Source organism: Panthera onca, chromosome A2, assembly GCF_046562875.1.
Source record: "Panthera onca isolate mPanOnc1 chromosome A2, mPanOnc1 haplotype 2, whole genome shotgun sequence".
Lineage (NCBI taxonomy): Eukaryota > Metazoa > Chordata > Mammalia > Carnivora > Felidae > Panthera > Panthera onca.
This window is the reverse complement of record NC_138340.1, coordinates 7,984,732-8,002,838: the sequence shown is the minus strand read 5'-3', so window position 1 is coordinate 8,002,838 and position 18,107 is coordinate 7,984,732. Positions and strand designations below refer to the sequence as shown.

General features: G+C 52.8%; 1 protein-coding gene and 1 long non-coding RNA gene across 3 annotated transcripts; one reads left to right on the top strand and one right to left on the bottom strand.

The window, feature by feature from the left end:
• Positions 1-1,722: 1,722 nt before the first annotated feature.
• Positions 1,723-18,097, bottom strand: LOC132678197 (uncharacterized). The gene is made up of 5 exons (XR_009609513.3): positions 17,842-18,097; positions 17,259-17,381; positions 10,188-10,303; positions 7,766-7,925; positions 1,723-3,589 (listed from the first exon to the last, which is right to left on the bottom strand). It is a non-coding gene; the product is annotated as an uncharacterized LOC132678197 (long non-coding RNA).
• On the top strand, positions 7,675-16,711 carry AP1M2 (adaptor related protein complex 1 subunit mu 2). 2 transcript variants are annotated; one of them, XM_060630221.3, is made up of 12 exons: positions 7,675-7,912; positions 9,059-9,215; positions 9,445-9,512; positions 10,938-11,068; positions 11,157-11,304; positions 11,407-11,533; positions 12,199-12,347; positions 12,429-12,500; positions 14,324-14,482; positions 15,277-15,402; positions 15,803-15,878; positions 16,304-16,711. In XM_060630221.3, the coding sequence occupies exons 1-12, from the start codon at positions 7,871-7,873 to the stop codon at positions 16,324-16,326; spliced, it is 1,278 nt and encodes a 425-aa protein (XP_060486204.1). In that variant the 5' UTR covers positions 7,675-7,870; the 3' UTR covers positions 16,327-16,711. The 2 variants fall into 2 exon arrangements, with proteins under 2 accessions (XP_060486204.1, XP_060486205.1); XM_060630222.3 differs by having other exon boundaries at positions 7,685-7,912; positions 12,205-12,347.
• Positions 18,098-18,107: the final 10 nt, after the last annotated feature.

Below are 18,107 nucleotides of genomic sequence, written 5' to 3'. Positions count from 1 at the left end.
ACCAGAAGAGCTACAGGTAAGAAGGTGAAGGGTACCAAGTATTGCTTAAAGAACTGGAGCAAATGAGACTCTCCTACACTGCCGGTGGGAATGCAGACTGACACAACTACTTGGGGGAAGGCTCTCTTGGGGCGCCGGGGTGGCTCTCCTCTCTCTCTCTCTCTTTCTGTCACCTCTCTGTCTCAAAAATAAATAAACAAAAATAAATAAATAAATGTTATAAAAAAGAAAAAGTTTTTTCAGTTTCTTATAAAGTTTAACAGGTGCCTTATGATCCAACCATTTTACTCGTAGGTGTTTATCACAGAAAAATAAAACCATAAGATTAGGAAAGAAAGAAAGAAAGAAAGAAAGAAAGAAAGAAAGAAAGAAAGAAAGAAAGAAAGAAAGAAAGAAAGAAAGAAAGAAAGAAAATACAAAGTCTTGTATACGAATGTTCACAGCAACTTTATACAGCTTTGTTCATAACGGCCAGAAATTGGTAGGAACCCAAATGTCCATAAATGGGTGAAGTCACACTTCAACAGCTGTGAATTCACAGTTCAACACACTGTGGTCCCATCCATACCACAGAATAGTCCTCAGCAATCAAAAGTCACCAATTACCGGTAAGTTCAATAGCGTGGATGAGTAGCAAAGAAAGTATTGTGTCAAGTGACAAAGACCAGGTACTTTTGAATGAAATTCTAAGACAGACATAGTTCATCAACCTATGGTAACTAAGCATGGGTTCAGTTGCCTTTGTGGGTGGTAGCACCTCTGAGGCAGCTTCCGGGGTGACAGGAACCAGGGCTGTGGTCACACAGGTGGGTTCAGTTTGTGGCAAGTATTTGACATCTGCCCCTTCCTAACACGTTTCGTTTTAAAAGTGGAAAAATTTTAAATACCCTAAGAAGGAAGGAGGTGGCCCTGCAGGTTATAACAAGAGTGAATGTTTATAGGGAGCTTAGTCAGCATCAGAAGAGGTATTAAATGCTTTATATTAAATCTTTACAAGCATTTTCCAGTGGGGGAAAGTGACACAAAGAGGCTAAGCCACTCATTAAGTGCTTTGTCTTAAATCCTTGCAACCATTTTCCAGTTGGAGAGAGGGGTTAACTAATTTCTCCACAGTCACCCAGTTAGTGAATGTGGGGCTCTACAAGGATTTGAACTCATGGAGCCTGACTTCACCATTCACAGATAATCCATAACCCTGCCAGAGTAGCCCAGTTAGATTGCCAGGTCCTGTTGGTGAGTAGAAATCGTAAGTTGTATTTAGTCGGTAGTTGTGGATGGTATGGGGGAATAGAGAGATATGACCACACACACACACACACACACACACACACACACACACACACACACACCTGCCTGTACCTTAATAGAAAAAGATCTGAACGAATCAGTGGTTGTCAGAAAGACCAAGATGGGGGGTGGGCACAGGGGACCTTTTCCCAATCTACAATGTTCTCTCTTTCTTCCTCTTTCTTTAATAGGAGAAAATATTCATGCGTTTGTTGGGTGATTAAAATTTTGTTTTAAAAAAGACTGAATGTGGAGGAAAAAGGGCCCCTGGTGCCCTGTTGGTAAAAAATAGATTTAGGGGCACCTGGGTGTCTCAGTTGGTTGAGTGTCTGACTGGATTTCGGCTCAGGTCATGATCTCGAGGTTGGTGAGACGGAGCCCTGTATCCGACTCTACAGTGACAGTGTAGACCCCGGTTTGGGATTCTCTCTCTCTCTCTCTCTGCCCCTCCCCTGCTGTCTCTCTCTCAAAATAAATAAATAAACATTAGAAATTTTTAAAAATGGATTTAAACAGGCCAGTCACAAAAGGATAAATGCTGTATGATTCCATTTATTTGAGGTCCCCAAAGGAGTCAAATTCATGGAGAAAGAAAGGAGACGGTGGGCACCAGGGGCTAGGGAGGGGCCCAAGGGGCTGGGAGGTTAGGGTTTCATGGGACAGAGTCTCAGTTTTGCAAGGTGAAAGGAGTTTTGTTTTGTTTTGTTTTTTAATTTATTTTTGAGAGAGAGAGAGAGAGAGACAAAGCGTGAGTGGGGGAGGGGCAGAGAAAGAGACAGACAGACAGAACTGGAAGCAGGCTCCAGGCTCTGAGCTGTGAGCACAGAGCCTGACAAGGGCCTCTCAAACCGCGAGGTCATGACCTGAATCAAGTCGGATGTGCAACCGACTGAGCCCCAGGTGCCCCGCAAGGTGAAAGGAGTCCTGGAGATAGATGGTGAGGGTTGTTACATAATGGTGTGAATCTGCTTGATGTTCCTGGACTGTACATTTGAAATGGATAAAATGGTAGTTTATGCCATATGTATAAATACAGCAATGATAATAAAAGGGTTGTTTTTTTTTTTAAATAGATTTTTAAAGGGGCGCCTGGGTGGCTCAGTCGGTTGAGCGTCCGGCTTCGGCTCAGGTCACGATCACGCGGTCCGTGAGTTCGAGCCCCGCGTCCGGCTCTGTGCTGATGGCTCAGAGCCTGGAGCCTGTTTCGGATTCTTTGTCTCCCTCTCTCTCTGCCCCTCCCCTGTTCATGCTCTGTCTCTGTCTCAAAAATAAACGGTAAAAAAAAAAAAAAATTAAAAAAAAAATAGATTTTTAAAAACACAGTGCAACACAGCTGTGACAGGGAAGCATGGGACATTTGAGAGAGCCCAGAGAACAGACGTGACCTAGACGTGGATCGGAAGATCAGAGAAGACTCCTTGAAGAGGAGACCTTGCTGCTTGAGAAAGAGGCCAAGAAAGCACAAAGGGGCAGGCGTTGTATCCTGCGCGGTTAGGTGTCTGAGGAAAGAGAGAAAGGGAGAGAGGAACTGAAATTAAGGAAGTCAATTTCATCTGGGGTAGTGGGTTCAAGCAGTGGCTCGTGGGAGAGGTCAGCAGGGGTTGATCCTGACTGTACCAGGTCAGGCAACTCGAGGGCAATGGGAGCCATGGGGGATGTGAGAGTGAGGGAGTTTTGAGTTTCAGATGGATCCCTTTAGTAAAGTGTGGAGAAGGGATTGAAGGGGGAGCCTAGAGGCAGAGTCCCAGAGGGGAGGCTGGGGCAGACGGTAGGCATCTCGGAGGAACTGGGACAAGGCCACAGCCCCTGGGGATAGGAGAGGTTGCAGCTGAGGCGGGGCGGCTGGGCACACAGAGCTGCTCTGTTCTCTGACCCCACAGAAGCTTTTGGGTTCATGAATTTTTCAGCCAAACGGGCCTTGAGTTTCAGATTCCAGGGCTCTGGGCCCAGGCTTTTGGGTTCTATTTACTGCCTGAAAACATCTCAGGGACCCAGGAGAAGGGCTCTTGAGAGGTTCGGTGGTGATGGGCTGGGGCAAGGGCCCGACAGTGTCTGCAACCCCCCGGGCCACCTTCTGAGCAGGGGACAGGTAGGAGAGGGGCAGGAATCCCCCTCTTTTGAGCAAAGACATCATAAAACCTTGGGTTTTCCATTGCTGACTGGATGACTTTGTCCAAGTCAGCAGATGTTCTCCTCACCTCAGCTTTCCCATCTGTGGAATGGAATAGGCCTCCAGAACTCAAGGCATTGTTTCTAATTGTTGCTAGGAGGATTCCCACATGGAGGACATGGAGGGCAGGGCCTGGGTATAATGAGCACCACACAAACGAGAGCTGTTATTAGTAGTGGCAATATCTGTTTGTTTGTTTTAAGTTTATTTGCTTATTTTGAGAGAGCGTGGGGGAGAGGCAGAGAGAGAGAGAGAGAGAGAGAGAGAGAGAGAGAGAATCCCAAACAGGCTCCTAGAGGTCAGCACAGAGCGGAATGCGGGGCTTGAACTCACGAACCGTGAGATCATGACTGGAGCCAGGATCAAGAGTCGAACACTCAACTGACTGAGCCACACAGGCGCCCCATTTAGTAGCAATACTTGTATCTGGCAATATGGCGGAGCAGTTGGGAGTGGGTTGGGATTGGGCTCTTGAATGCCAGGACTCAGGTTCAAATTCTGGTTCAGCTGCTTCACAGCTGTGTGACGTTGGGCAAGTGGCTTCACCTCTCTGTGCCTCTGCTTCTTCCAATGTGAGAAGACAGGAAATGTTTTCCCCCTCAGGTCCTGGATTTTCAGGAAGACCAAAGATGGGAAGGCCAAAGTCAAACAGCGAAAAAATAAAACTTGAAAAAATAATTGAGGAAGACACAAAGAAGTGTCAGGAGTGGGGCCTGGGTGGCTCAGTCGGTTCAACGTCTGACTCTTAGTTTTGGCTCACATCGTGATCTTGTGCTTTGTGGGTTCGAGCCCCACATCAGGCTCTGCACTGACAGCGCGCAGCCTGCTTGGGATTCTCTCGCTCTCGTTCTCTCTCTGCCCCTCTCCTGCTCGCTCTCTCTTGCAAAATAAATAAACTTAAAAAAAGCGTTAGGAGTGTTCAATGAACGTGCACGTCAGCTCTCGGTGCCGTGATATTATCCACGTTAGACACCAGCAGAGAGGGGAGTGGTGGTTCTCATATCTGCTGCTCTCACCACCCTGCCTCAAGTCCCCTTATGGGGACACCCACCCCACCCCCAGCAGCTGATAAAGGTGTGGGGCTGGGTTTGCAGAAGGATGAAGCCTGGGAGAGCTGAGTGCCCTCTCCCCTCCACCAGGCCCTTCAGGACCCTCCCCACCCCTCCCAGCAGGATCAGTTCCAGCCAGGCTGAAAGTGAGTTTTCCCTTTCCTGCCCCAGCTCGTCCCACTAGCAGGGCAGACAGTATGGGGTCCACAACAGTTAATGGGCAGACATCGAGGTATGCCCGGCAGGCCAGTGAGCGAAGCACCAAGACTCTTACTCCCATTTAACAGAAGGAGAGACTGAGGCCCAAGAGGGACCATCCCCACTACACAGTAAATAATAGTAATAATAAGAATAATAATAGGGGCGCCTGGGTGGCGCAGTCGGTTAAGCGTCCGACTTCAGCCAGGTCACGATCTCGCGGTCCATGAGTTCGAGCCCCGCGTCAGGCTCTGGGCTGATGGCTCGGAGCCTGGAGCCTGTTTCCGATTCTGTGTCTCCCTCTCTCTCTGCCCCTCCCCCGTTCATGCTCTGTCTCTCTCTGTCCCAAAAATAAATAAAAAAAAAAAAAACGTTGAAAAAAAAATTAAAAAAAAAATAATAATAATAATAATAACAACAACAGCAACAATAATAGCACCAATAATAGCTAATACTAATAATTTACTGGGGGCTGGCTCCGTCCCAGGCCTGCTCCAAGAGTCCCATTGGGGGTGATAACCCATGCCTGTGCACAATAGCCTAATGAGGAGAGTGTAGTTAACTCTATCTCACAGATGTGCAGACAGGAATCCAGGGAGGGGAGGGCAGGTGCCCAAGGCCACCCAGCTGGCTGGTGGCAGGGCCAGGACTTGAGCTCAAGCAGCTGGTTCCAGTTGCCTTGCCGGGCTCTGCACGGGGACTCTTTCTGCTGGCTGATTCCTACTCATAAGGTCATGGTAGGGAATTTCCAAATGTCAGTCCCTTCCCTGATCTGTCTCACAGCCCGGCATTCCTTCTCTAACAGCCCCCAACCTCGCCACCACTTTACTGGCCTTCAGGGCTCCTGTCATGAGCAGAGATCGTCTTATGTTATGTGCCTCTCACCCTCCCTTCAAGAGAGCAGCGGAGTGGCTTTGTCCACTTGCCACCTATAGTGCCACAGAGGCTACCCAATAAATATTTACTCACTCCGCGAATCATCATCAACAGCATCAGCGGCATCACCATAACGAAAGCGGCTTCTGTATGTTCAGTCCAGCACCCAGTAGGTGCTCAATAAATGTTCGTTGAGTGAATAATTTTCTAATATACTCACAATAATACTGATCATTTACCTTGTCTACATTATTTTTTCCAAAAAATGTTTATTTATATATTTTGAGAGATAGAGAGAGTGGGGGAGGGACAGAAAGAGAGAGAGAGGGAGAGAGTGAATCCCAAGTAGGCTGCACTCTGTTAGTGCAGATCCTGATGCGGGGCTTGAACTCATGAACTGTGAGATCATGACTTGGGCAGAAATCAAGAGTCGGATGCTGAACCGACTGAGCCACCCAGGCACCCCTATCTTTTCAACATTCTATCAACATCTTTCTAAAAAAATTAAAAAAAAATTGTTTTTAATGTTTATTTATTACTGAGAGACAGAGAGAGACAGAGCATGAGCATGGGACGGGCAGAGAGAGGGGGAGACACAGGATCTGAAGCAGGGTCCAGGCTCTGTGCACAGAGCCTGAGGTGGGATTCAAACCCAGAAACCAAGAGATCATGATCTGAGCCAAAGTCGGATGCCCAACCAACTGAGCCACCCAGGTGCCCCTCTAAAAAACTTTTTAAGTTTATTTATTGAGAGAGAGAGAGAGAGAGAGAGAGAGATTGAGAATGGGGTAGGGGCAGAGAGAGAAAGAGAGAGAATCCCAAGCAGGCTCTGCACCGTCAATGCAGAGCCTTACTCAGGGCTCAAACCCATGAACAGCGAGATAACGACCTGAGCCAAAGTCAAGAGTCAGACGCTTAACCAGCTAAGCCACCCAGGCACCCCTCTATCAACATCTTCGTGTCACACAGTAGGAGCATGAATATTTTTGGTATCAGTAAGACTAACTTTAAGAATAATAATAAAGGCAGCTACATTTCTTCTGCTCACAGTGCTACCCACAGTTCCTCAGTGAAGGAATTTACTAGTCGGTAAATATTTGAGTGAAAGAATAAATTAATTAGTCAATAGTTATTGTACGAATGAATGAATGATCTGGACAAATAATATTGAGTGCCCAGTATGGGGCACTGGGGACACAGAGATGAACAGGACAAAATCTCTGCCCTAATGGGGCTGATATGCATGGGGGTGATAACAAGACGGAGGAGAAACAAGATGAATGAATGAATGAATGGGTGGATGAATGGGTGGGTGGATGGGTGGGTGGATGGATAGATGGGTGGGCGGGTGAATGGGTGGATGAGTAGGTGGGTAGATGGATGGGTGGATGAGGATGAATGTGTGGGTTGAGTGAAGGGATGTGTGAGTAGGTGGATGGATGGAGATGGATGGATGGGTGGATGGGTGGGGGGGGTGGATGGATGGGTGGGTGGGTGAATGTGTGGGCGAGTGGAGGGATGGGTGAGTAGGTGGATGGATGGGTGGGTGGTGGGTGGGATTGGTGAATAGATGGATAGGTGGGTGGATGGATGGGCGGATGGTGGGTGTGGGGTGGATGGATGGGTGGGTTGAGTGGAGGGATGGATGGGTGGGTGGGTGGGGGGTGGATGGGTGGGTGGGTGGGATTGGTGAATAGATGGATAGGTGGGTGGATGGATGGGCGGATGGTGAGTGGGGGGTGGATGGATGGGTGGGTTGAGTGGAGGGATGGATGGGTGGGTGGGTGGGGGGTGGATGGGTGGGTGGGTAGATGGATGGGTGGGTGGGTGGGTGGGTGGGTGGATGGATGGAGGTGAATGGGTGGATGGATGGGTGGGTTGAGTGGAGGGATGTGTGAGTAGGTGGATGGACGGGTGGGTGGGTGGGTGGATGGACGGGTGGGTGGGTGAATGAGTAGGGGGGTAGATGGATAGGTGAGTGGGCGGATGGCTGGCTGGCTGGCTTGCTGGCTGGGTGGACGAATGGATGGATGGTTGGTCTGGAGACTCCTCCCATCAGCACTCCTGGGTGCAGAGGGACAGTGAGGCGGGGCAGCGCTCCCCTCCAAAGCTCCGCCCTGCAGCAGTCTTCGCGTCGGCCAACCGCGCCGCTCACCTGGAGGCCTCCCCTTTAAGACGCACTCACCTGGGCTCTCACCTGCGCGCCGGCGCTTCCGCAGGAAGAAGGAAGCGGCGCCGCCGTCGCCTCCCGGCGCTCCCTCCCCGCCTCCCAGGTCCGCCGGCCGCCACAATGTCCGCCTCGGCTGTCTTCATCCTCGACGTCAAGGGCAAGGTAAGGCCGGGAGCTGGGGATACGGGGGAAGGACAGGTGAGGCTGCGCTCCCCTGGAGCCAGGGGCGGCCCCTCCTCGCAGGCCGGGAGGCTCCAGAAAGCTCCGGGAGAGCGGGTACACCCCTCCCCCAATCCCTGGAAGTCGCGGGTCGAATCCCACCTCCACTGTTTCCCAACCAGGTGCCGGGGCTAGGGGCTTTGCCTCTCCGAGCCTCAGTCTCCCTACCCGTAAAGATGGGAATAACAGGTCCCCACCCAATAGGAATTAATATAACCCGATGAATGTAAACTACTTAGCACAGTAGCCCTGCTCCAAACATTAGGCGTTCAGTCGATTGAAGTTATTTCTGTCACCTTCATCATCCACATTATTAATATTTGGGGAAGATGGCAGGGGCAGGAGACCCTCATTCCCTTTTGGGGCTCTCCCTTTCTGGAGCCCCCTCTCATTCGTCTGGTCATTTAATATCAACAAAAACGGTGGTGGTGAAGCGTAGGGTGTTTGAGGACCAGCCCTGTGCCATCCTGGTTCTAAACACTGGACTAAACCACCTTAGGAAGTAGGTACTATTATCATTGACTGCTTATTTCCTGCCAGACAGAGGTATATGAGCTAACAGGAGCTATATAACCTATCTTTCTTCCTATAAGCTTCCTTCCTTCCTTCCTGCCTTCCTGCCTTCCTTCCCGCCTTCCCTTCCTCCTTCCTCCTTCCCTCCTGTCATCCCTACCTCACCAATTTGGTGCCTCTGAAGCCCTGGGCAAGAGCGGGAATTCTGGATCCAGGGTGTGTTGGTTCAATTCCCAGTCTCCCCAGCTGTTATACACGTGGGTCACACCTCAGTTTCCCCATCCTTCAAATGAAGAGGGTGATGGCACACCCCCCGCAGATTGTAGTGAGAACAAAATCAGTTAGCAAACATCCAGTCTTTAGTAGGACACGGCCTGGTCTTCCTGGAGGACTCCAGACATGTTTGCTGTTGCTATCGTGCACCCATTTTACAGAAGAGGAAACTGAGGCACAGAGTGGCAGAGTCTTGTCCCTGCCCTTCACTCAGGAATTAGGGTCAGAACCAGACACTCTGATGCCCCCGGATGAAGGGTCCCAGATCCCAGCAGTGACCGGGCCTTCTCTGCTCACGCTTAGCCCCTGATCAGCCGCAACTACAAGGGCGATGTGGCCATGAGTGAGATTGAGAACTTCATGCCTCTGCTCATGCAGCGGGAGGAGGAGGGCGCCTTGGCCCCGCTGCTGAGCCATGGCCGGGTCCACTTTTTGTGGATCAAACACAGCAACCTCTATTGTATCCAGACTCTGGCTGGGTCCCTGGAGGCCTGGGGTGTTGGCAGCTCAGGTCCAGAGAGGCTGGACTGAGGACAGAAGTTGCACAGCACATCAGTGGTTCAGGTTGGGGGCAGGGGGTGGGTGGACAGAGGTGAGATGAGGGTGGGAGGACAGGGTGAGGTTTTAGGGTCCGTGCTCCATTTGAGACCTCCAAAATGGCACCTTTTCCTTAACCTTGCTGCCCATAGTGGTGGCCACCACGCTGAAGAACGCCAACGCCTCCCTCGTGTACTCCTTCCTCTACAAGACGGTGGAGGTAAGTTCTGGCTTCCCATCGGCCGGCTGGTCTGTCTGTCTACCTGTCTCGCCCTTGTCTTTCAGGATCCATCTTTCCTAGGAAGCTTTCCCTGACCTCGCCCCATGGAAGCCGCATCTATCTCTGTGTTCTCATTAGCTGCTGTGGGATCATCTCTCCCTATAGGACAAGGACCAAAGAGGTCCCAAGAGGGTATACTACTCAAATCTGAGCCAGAGAAAACCGGGTTCCAATCCCAGTGCCCCCTTTTCCTAAAAAAAATTTTTGTTAATGTTTATTCATTTTTGAGAGAGACAGAGACAGAGCATGAATGGGGGAGGGGCAGAGGGAGGGAGACACCGAATCTGAAGCAGGCTCCAGGCTCTGAGCTGTCAGCACAGCCCCAGATGTGGGGCTTGAACCCATGAACTGGGAGATCACGACCTGAGCCGAAGTTGGAAGCTCAACCAACTGAGCCACCCAGGCACCCCCATGCCATTTTCAATGACTGAGAAGGTGCTTGGTAAATACTTTCCAACCAACAAGAAATATGTATTGACTTGCCTCCTGCCAGGCAGAGAGGGGAGCAGCTCTGCATAAGAGAGGCACAGTCCCTGCCTGTCTTGAGGAGTTAAAGGACATGAAGGTGATTCAACAAGACATTAGGAGAACCAGTGACGAGGGTGCTAGACTCACCTTGATACTCAAGGGGGCAGGAGGGATGGTGGTGGCTTCACTGAGGAGGTGATATTGGAGCTGAGGCCTGAATGGCAAGAATGTCCCGGGCAGAGGGGACAGCATATGCGAAGGCTCTGAGGTGAGAACAGAAAGAAGGCCAATGGGGCTGGAACAGAGTGAGACACGGAGGGTTTTTCAAATGTCAGATGACTGACAGGCTCTCTGCGGAGGTCACGCCTCCTAATCCCCAGAGGCTCTGGACTTGGGGTCCCCAAACCCCTAAAGCCCTGTGGATAGAATTCAGGGAATCCATGAGCTTAGCTGTATTTCTATATAATGGGTTTCCTTTGTCATCTTGTATATTTTATGTACTGGAAACCTTACTCCATAAATAGCACCAGATACACAGCGTTTCATGGTACACACACACACACACACAAAATAGTTCTGAGCCCTTCCAATCCCTCCTCCAGGAAGGCTTCCTGGACCTCCATGCCTCAGGGTTCCCACTTTGTGGTTTCCTCATTTTTTGCACTCAGCACGTTGTATCGTGTTGGTTCTGTTACCAGTCCATTTCCCTCGCTAGACTGTTCCACGGAGGCACGGACATTGTTGACTCCGCTCACCATTAATGTTCCAGCACTGGTATATGGCAGACACCCATCAGCTGCTTGTTGAATTGATGGCTGGATGAGTGCGGCCGCGGCCCACGGCCCCAGCTACACCACAGCCACGCCTCTGTTGGTGTCTGTTTCCCCACACCCCCAGGTATTCTCTGAATACTTCAAGGAGCTGGAGGAGGAGAGCATCCGAGACAACTTCGTCATCGTCTACGAGCTGCTGGACGAGCTCATGGACTTCGGCTTCCCACAGACCACCGACAGCAAGATCCTGCAGGAGTGAGTGGGCCGCTAATGGAAGGAAGTCGGGGAGGGTCAGGGAGGTGTCCCTGGGTCCAGCTGCTTGTCGCCCCTGCCTTCCTGACAGGTACATCACACAGCAGGGCAACAAGCTGGAGACCGGCAAATCTCGAGTGCCACCCACTGTCACCAATGCTGTGTCCTGGCGCTCTGAGGGCATCAAGTACAAGAAGAATGAGGTGTTCATTGATGTCATAGAGTCTGTCAACCTGCTGGTGAGCCCCCCACACCTCTACCCCTCTCCTTCCATGGCCTGGGGGCAGGAGAGGAGGCTCTATGCCCGTTGACACCCCGTCCTGTGTCATGTGCACCCTCAGGTCAATGCCAATGGCAGCGTCCTGCTGAGCGAGATCGTGGGCACCATCAAGCTCAAGGTGTTTCTGTCGGGAATGCCAGAGCTGCGGCTTGGCCTCAACGACCGTGTGCTCTTTGAGCTCACTGGCCGTAAGCATCTGGAGGGGGGCGCGCGAGGGAGCTGACCCTACCCCATCTGGGGACCCAGAGAATCGCAACCGGCTCTGAAATAAGCACTCGCGTGCCCTCTGCTGGTCACAGCCGGTGCTGCGGCTGCTGGTTCCCTGGTGCCAAAAGTGGATACCGCCTGGCACAAATACAATGGAGAAAAAGACCAATCCCTGCCCTTGGCGCTGACATTTCAGTGGGAGTAGGAGACAGAAGAACATCATATTGAAAAACCTGATAGCAGGGCGCCTGGGTGGCTCAGTTGGTTGAGTGTCCGACCCTCGGTTTTGGCTCAGGTCATGATCTCACGGTATGTGAGTTCAAGCCCCACATCGGGCTCCATGTTGACAGTTTAGCCTGCTGGGGATTCTCTCTCCCTCTCTCTGCCCCTCCCCTTCTCTGTCTCTCTCTCAAAATAAACTTAAATTAAAAACAAAAGAAAACCTGACAGCAAGAGCCAGATTCCCTGGGTTCAGATCCTAGCTCTGCCCCTGGCCAGCTCGGTGACCCTGGGCAAATTCCTTGTCCTCTCTGGGCCTCAGTTTCCTTATCTCTAAAACAGAAGTAATGATAAGTGGTAGGCAGGGAAGACAGGGCTAAAGACCCTGTCCCAGACCCCCAGGGTCACCTGCCTGCTTGGCTCCGAGTTTCAGGAAGCAAGAACAAGTCTGTGGAACTGGAAGACGTCAAATTCCACCAGTGTGTGCGGCTGTCTCGCTTTGACAATGACCGCACTATCTCCTTCATCCCACCCGACGGCGACTTTGAGCTCATGTCCTACCGCCTCAGCACCCAGGTGAAGCAGGGGAGAGGCCCCCTGGAGGGGGTGAGAGGTGACCCCAGAACCTCCAACAGCCCCCTCTTCTGCCACCTGTAGGTCAAGCCGTTGATCTGGATTGAGTCCGTCATTGAGAAGTTCTCCCACAGCCGTGTGGAGATCATGGTCAAGGTAGGCCCAGGGGAACAATGACTTAGGTGTTTGATCTGCCCCTCCCCACAGTCTCCACCCTAACCTTCTCTCTCACCCTCCCTGGCTCCTCACTCCCCTCCGGCCACACGGGTCTCCTGGCTGGTTCTCAGACGTGTCAGGCACAGTTCCCTGTGGGGGTTTTGCATTGGCTGTTGCTCCTACTTGGGCTGGCCCAAGGTTTCGGCTCCCCACCCTCTCACCTCCTCTGGCCTCTGCTCTATTGACCTGCGTCGGTACTGCATCTACTCCTGTGTGGATTTCTTTTCCCCAGTAAGAACATAGTAAGTTCCCAATAATGTCTAAATGGCGCACAAATCGCAACTATTCACATTGTGGTTTTAACTGAGCCTCTACTTTGTAAGGGAACTGAGGGACAAGAGGGAAGAAATAAAAGATATGCTGCCCTCAGGGAGCTTGCTACCTGGGGGACACAGACAAACCATCAGCAAATACTGTCAGAATAGATCCCTCATCTGCCCGCTTTGCACTCCCTCCACCACATCTACCCTGGTCCCCCATCTCCTGCCCTCGCCCCCCCACTGTTCCTCTAAAGGACACCCGTGAGCACTTGAGTCTGGCTGCGTGTCTCTCTTCTGCCCAGAACCTTCCATGGCTCCCACTTCACTGAGAGGAAAAGCCAAAGTCCTGGCAGCCCACTAGACCCTACGACCATCTGCTGTCACCTTTGTGTCCTTCCACGGTCTCCCTCTCTCACTCCATTCCAGCTATATCGGCTTCCTCTTTGTTCACACCAAGCAAGGTCCTACCTCAGGGCCTTTACACTGGTTGTTCCCTTTCCTTGGATCACACCCCCTCCCCGCCCTAGATGTCCACGTGGCTCCTTCCCTGATCTCCCTCGATTTTTTGCTAAATGTCACCTCTTCAGAGGCCTTTCCTGATTTCCCTATTTAAAATTTCAACTCCTTGGGACACCTGGTTGCCTCAGTTGGTGGAGAATATGACTCTCGATCTCAAGGTTGTGGGTTCTAACTCCTTCTTGGGTGTAGAGATTACTTAAAAATAAAATCTTTGGGGCACCTGGGTGGCTCAGTTAAGTGTCCGATTCTCGATGTCGGCTCAGGTCATGACCTCACAGTTCGTGAGATGGGGCCCTGCCTCAGGCTCTGTGCTGACAGTGCTGAGCCTGTTTGGGGTTCTCTCTCTCTGCCTCTCCCTCTGCCCCTCCTCAGCTTGCGGGTGAGCTCTCAGGTGTCCATGCACACAGATGCTCTGTCTCTCTCAAATAAATTAAAAAAAAAATTATTTTAAAAATAAAAATAAATAGGAGCGCCTGGGTGGCTCAGTCGGTTAAGCGTCTGACTTCGGCTCAGGTCACGATCTCGCGGTTCGTGAGTTCGAGCCCCGCGTCAGGCTCTGTGCTGACGGCTCAGAGCCCGGAGCCTGCTTCGGATTCTGTGTCTCCCTCTTTCTCTCTCAAAAATAAATAAACATTAAACAATTAAAAAAAATAAATGCTAGCTATCAAATGAAAACTCCTGTGTGATGGGCTAAGAGGCAGCATTTTAGACCAGCGAAAGGTCTAAACGGAAGGCGCCAAGAACGGGGTTTCTGGAGTCTCGTGTGGGTGTGAATCCCGGCTCTGCCACTTGTTGGCCGTGTGTCTTCAAGCAACTGCCGCAGCTGCCCCGCGTCTCCATTTCCTCGCCTGTGAAATGGGCAGGATGGTCGTACGCACCTCGGGGCTGGGGAGGCTCTCTGTGAGGTACTGTGGGGAAAGGGCTTGCTGAACATGGGCAGAATGCAGGAGTGAGTTCTTCACGCCCCGTCCTCTCCCCTGACAGGCCAAGGGGCAGTTTAAGAAGCAGTCGGTGGCCAACGGCGTGGAGATATCCGTGCCCGTGCCCAGTGATGCCGACTCCCCGCGCTTCAAGACCAGTGTAGGCAGTGCCAAGTACGTGCCTGAAAAGAATGTCGTTATTTGGAGTATTAAGTCCTTCCCGGTGAGTACTGGGTACTGAGTACGGGGTGGGGCCTGAGGCGCCTGCCCCTGCTGCTCGCGAGAGGCGGAGAATAAACTGGAGACCCATGTTTGCATGCACATGGTTATCCTTTAGGGGTAATAAAGCCGGAAACCAGGCCGGCAGGTCCCTGCCTCCCAGGTCTTGAGGACACCAGCCCCGGGTTCAAGTTCTCCACCCTTGCCTCCCTGAGCTAGACAGCCTTTGGAAACCCACTTCCCTCCACGGAACCTCTGTTTGCTCATCTGTGAAATAGACAGGATCACGATACCCCATCCTGGGGCTGCCGGAGGATTCGATCAGTCCCTGGGGATCGGGTAGGGGGGGTGGGGGGGGTGGCGAGGGCTCATCAGGGGACTGGAAAATGGGAGATGGTCATGAGAAGCACTCTGACCAGGCTGCGTCGTTAGAAACTTCAGCTGTGAGGGGCACCTGGCCGGCTAAGTCGGTTAAGCGTCCAACTCTTGATTTCAGCTCGGGGCATGATCTCACGGCCTGTGGGTTCAAGCTCTGAGCTGACCTTGGAGCCTGGTTGGGATTCTCTGTCTCTCCCTGCCCCTCCCCTGTTCCTGCGTCCTCTCTCTCTCCTCCCCCCCGCCAAAATAAATAAACATTAAAAAAACAGACAAAAACCTTCGGCTGTGAATCTCGGCCAGGAGCTTTTACTGTCTTGTCAGAAATGGACCGAGAGCAGAGCCTGCTTGGGGGCCACTGTGAGGATAGCGTGGGGCGTGTAGAGGCCTCTTGGTGTATCTGACGCCCCCATGTGCCCTCAGGGGGGCAAGGAGTACCTGATGCGCGCCCACTTTGGCCTCCCCAGCGTGGAGAAGGAGGAGGTGGAGGGCCGGCCCCCTATTGGGGTCAAGTTTGAGATCCCCTACTTCACTGTCTCCGGGATCCAGGTGAGTGCAGTGGGCTCCCCATTCTCCTACCCCTTGGCTCCTTCCCTAGCCGGTATCACCTCCCCTCTGCAGCCGGCCTGTGCCATCTTGTTCCCCACCAGTACGTTCACTGTGTCTTCACCCACCCGCAAACCATGCGCCGTTCCCTTGGCCCGTGTCGCCTCGTCCCCCCAAAACCGCATTGTGTCTATTCCCTTACACCGTGCTCTTTCCCACTCTCCTGTGCCGCCTCCCCCTTCCCCTACTCCCGCTGCATGTGCCAAACCTTTGACGCGAGCCACGTCCCCTCATCACTCCCCAACCGCGCCAGCATAATTCCCCGAGTTGCGTTCCACGCGGTACCCTCGCCACAGCCAGCCTGCCCCCACCACCTGGGCCGCCTCTTTCTATTCCGTTTCAGGTCCGATACATGAAGATCATTGAGAAAAGCGGTTACCAGGCCCTGCCGTGGGTTCGCTACATCACCCAGAGTGGCGGTAAGGCAGCCGGGCTCCCTGGGACGCTGGGGTCAAGGAGATCAGAAGGATGGTCTCGGGGCTTTGACTACGCCCTGGCTTGGAGGGCACCAAAATTCAACAGGCCTGGCCCCAGGCCTATCCTGTCTTTATCCCTGTGCCACCCTGGGCCTCAGTTTGGCCCATCTTTAAAATGGGGGCAGCTGCAGTTCTAGGGTACTGATCAGGTTTGGGCAAGGGAGTGAACGCATAGTACCCCCATCTGCACCTGGAAACGAGCTTGTTGCTATGGTTACTATCCCTGTGTTACAACCCCATTCTTGTCCTTGTTACATATCCATGGGTTGATCATGAGCACTGGGGTGGGGGATAGGTTGGGGGGAGGGCTTTCTGTCTGTTCCCTTTCCCCAATTCTGAGATGGTCTCTGCTCATTGTTTCCCTGCAGATTATCAACTTCGTACCAGCTAGGAGAGAGAAGAGGTGGGGCCTAGACATGGGGCCTTCCCTCTCCCCAGGCTGGGACTGTAGACTTCCTGGGAGGAAGATGGGGGATGTGTGTGAGGGAAGGCCCCTGACTTAGCCGTTTCTTGCTCCCGGCACCCGGCATCCTCCCTGCCTTTCTCTCTACCCACAGGCTAGGAGGAACAGTCTCCCCACCTCCCTCTGCCTCCGGGCTCCCCACTCCTCCAATTTTATATGAAGAATAGAGGAGGGTCTTGAAGCCCCCCTCGTGAGTGCCTTCTTGCAGTGACCTGCCTTAGGGGTGTCGGGGCCCCTCCTTCACAGCTGCTGAGCCCAGAGGCCACCCTGGCCCACCCTGAGTTTTAGGATGGTATTAAAAAGAATGAATCTGGCTGCTGTGTATATTACTGACTGGGGACTGGGAATGCCAGGGACACCCCCCCCCGCCCCGAAGTGCCGGGATGGGGATGGGCAACACACATCCACTCCCCAGCCCCCCTCGTGGCATCTGCCCAACTCTCTCCTTGGGCCCAGGCTCCAACCGGGCTCCCACACCACCGTCAGTTCCTCTTGCGGCCGCCAGAGGGCGCCTGTTAACTTCGAAGTCAGCTCGTGGGTCTCAGAACCTTCCCACGAGCTTCTGTGTTAAAAGTAAAAGTCAAGCGCTCGCCGCAGTACCCAAGCCTGATCTGCGCTACCCCTCCTCCTCACTTAGCTGCCTTCACCTTCTCCCACTCTCCTCCTCTAGACCTCACGCTTCCTGTGCACAAGTGCGCTCCCACCTAGGCCTTTGTGGTTCTAATGCCCTTCACCTGGCATGCTTTTCCCCAGATAGTCACATGGCTCCTTCCCTTTCAGGTCGCACACGTCACCTCAGGGAGGCCCTCCCTGACCTCTCTATTTCAACGGCCTTCTTTTCCCAAGAGACTATAACTTACCCGTTTTATCACCTCCACAGAGTTTACCATTCTGAAAAGATTTAATTCCTGTCTTCTCCCAGCCTAAATGGTGGGGGTCCCGCAGCAGGAACCACCTGGCTGGCTCGCTCTCCAGTTGGGCGCCTAGTACACAGAGGGTGCTCAGTAAATGTTTCAACGCAAGCATTTGCAAGAGTCGCCTCCGACCTCAGCTCTCTCGCCTCCCTGGCTCGTCCACGTGGCGGCCGCGGCTGCAGCGTGAACTTGCCCTCGCCCCGGCCCTTGCTGTGCCGGGTTTGGCTCACTCTGAGCCAGAACGTGAGTCCTTCTCACCCACCCCATTTCCCCGTTTTATTTTCTTGGCGGTGCTTAACGGTCTTTAAAATTATGTAGTTGCCAGAATGTACGCTCCCCAGCGCCGAAAACGGTACCGGCACACACTGGGTGAGTGAATGAAATAAAACACTCTGAACATAGTAAGGGCTAATAAATGCTTATCCCGTGACTGAACGGTGGAACCCCGAACTGGGCTGCCCCAGCCTTGCCTCCCTTCCTCCCAGAGGTGCCGAGGTCCCGAAGCAACCCGCGCTACCCTGCCCCTGACCTTTCTCCCGCGGGTCAGTTAAACCGGCTTGTCTTTCCCGCCCGCCTGGCGAGTTTGAAAACCGAAAACCCCGCCATTGCCGGCGGTCCACCGGTCGCCGAGGCTCAGCCAATCAGGATAGGCACCGCCCAGGCCGGAGCGTAAATCTCCCCCCGGCGACGCGTTGCCATTGGTTGCCCTGGCCGCATGGGCGGGGCGCTGCCGGGTCGCGCGCCGGGCAACGCGGCTGGGCTACAGTGTAGCGAGTTCGTAAGAAAACAAATCCG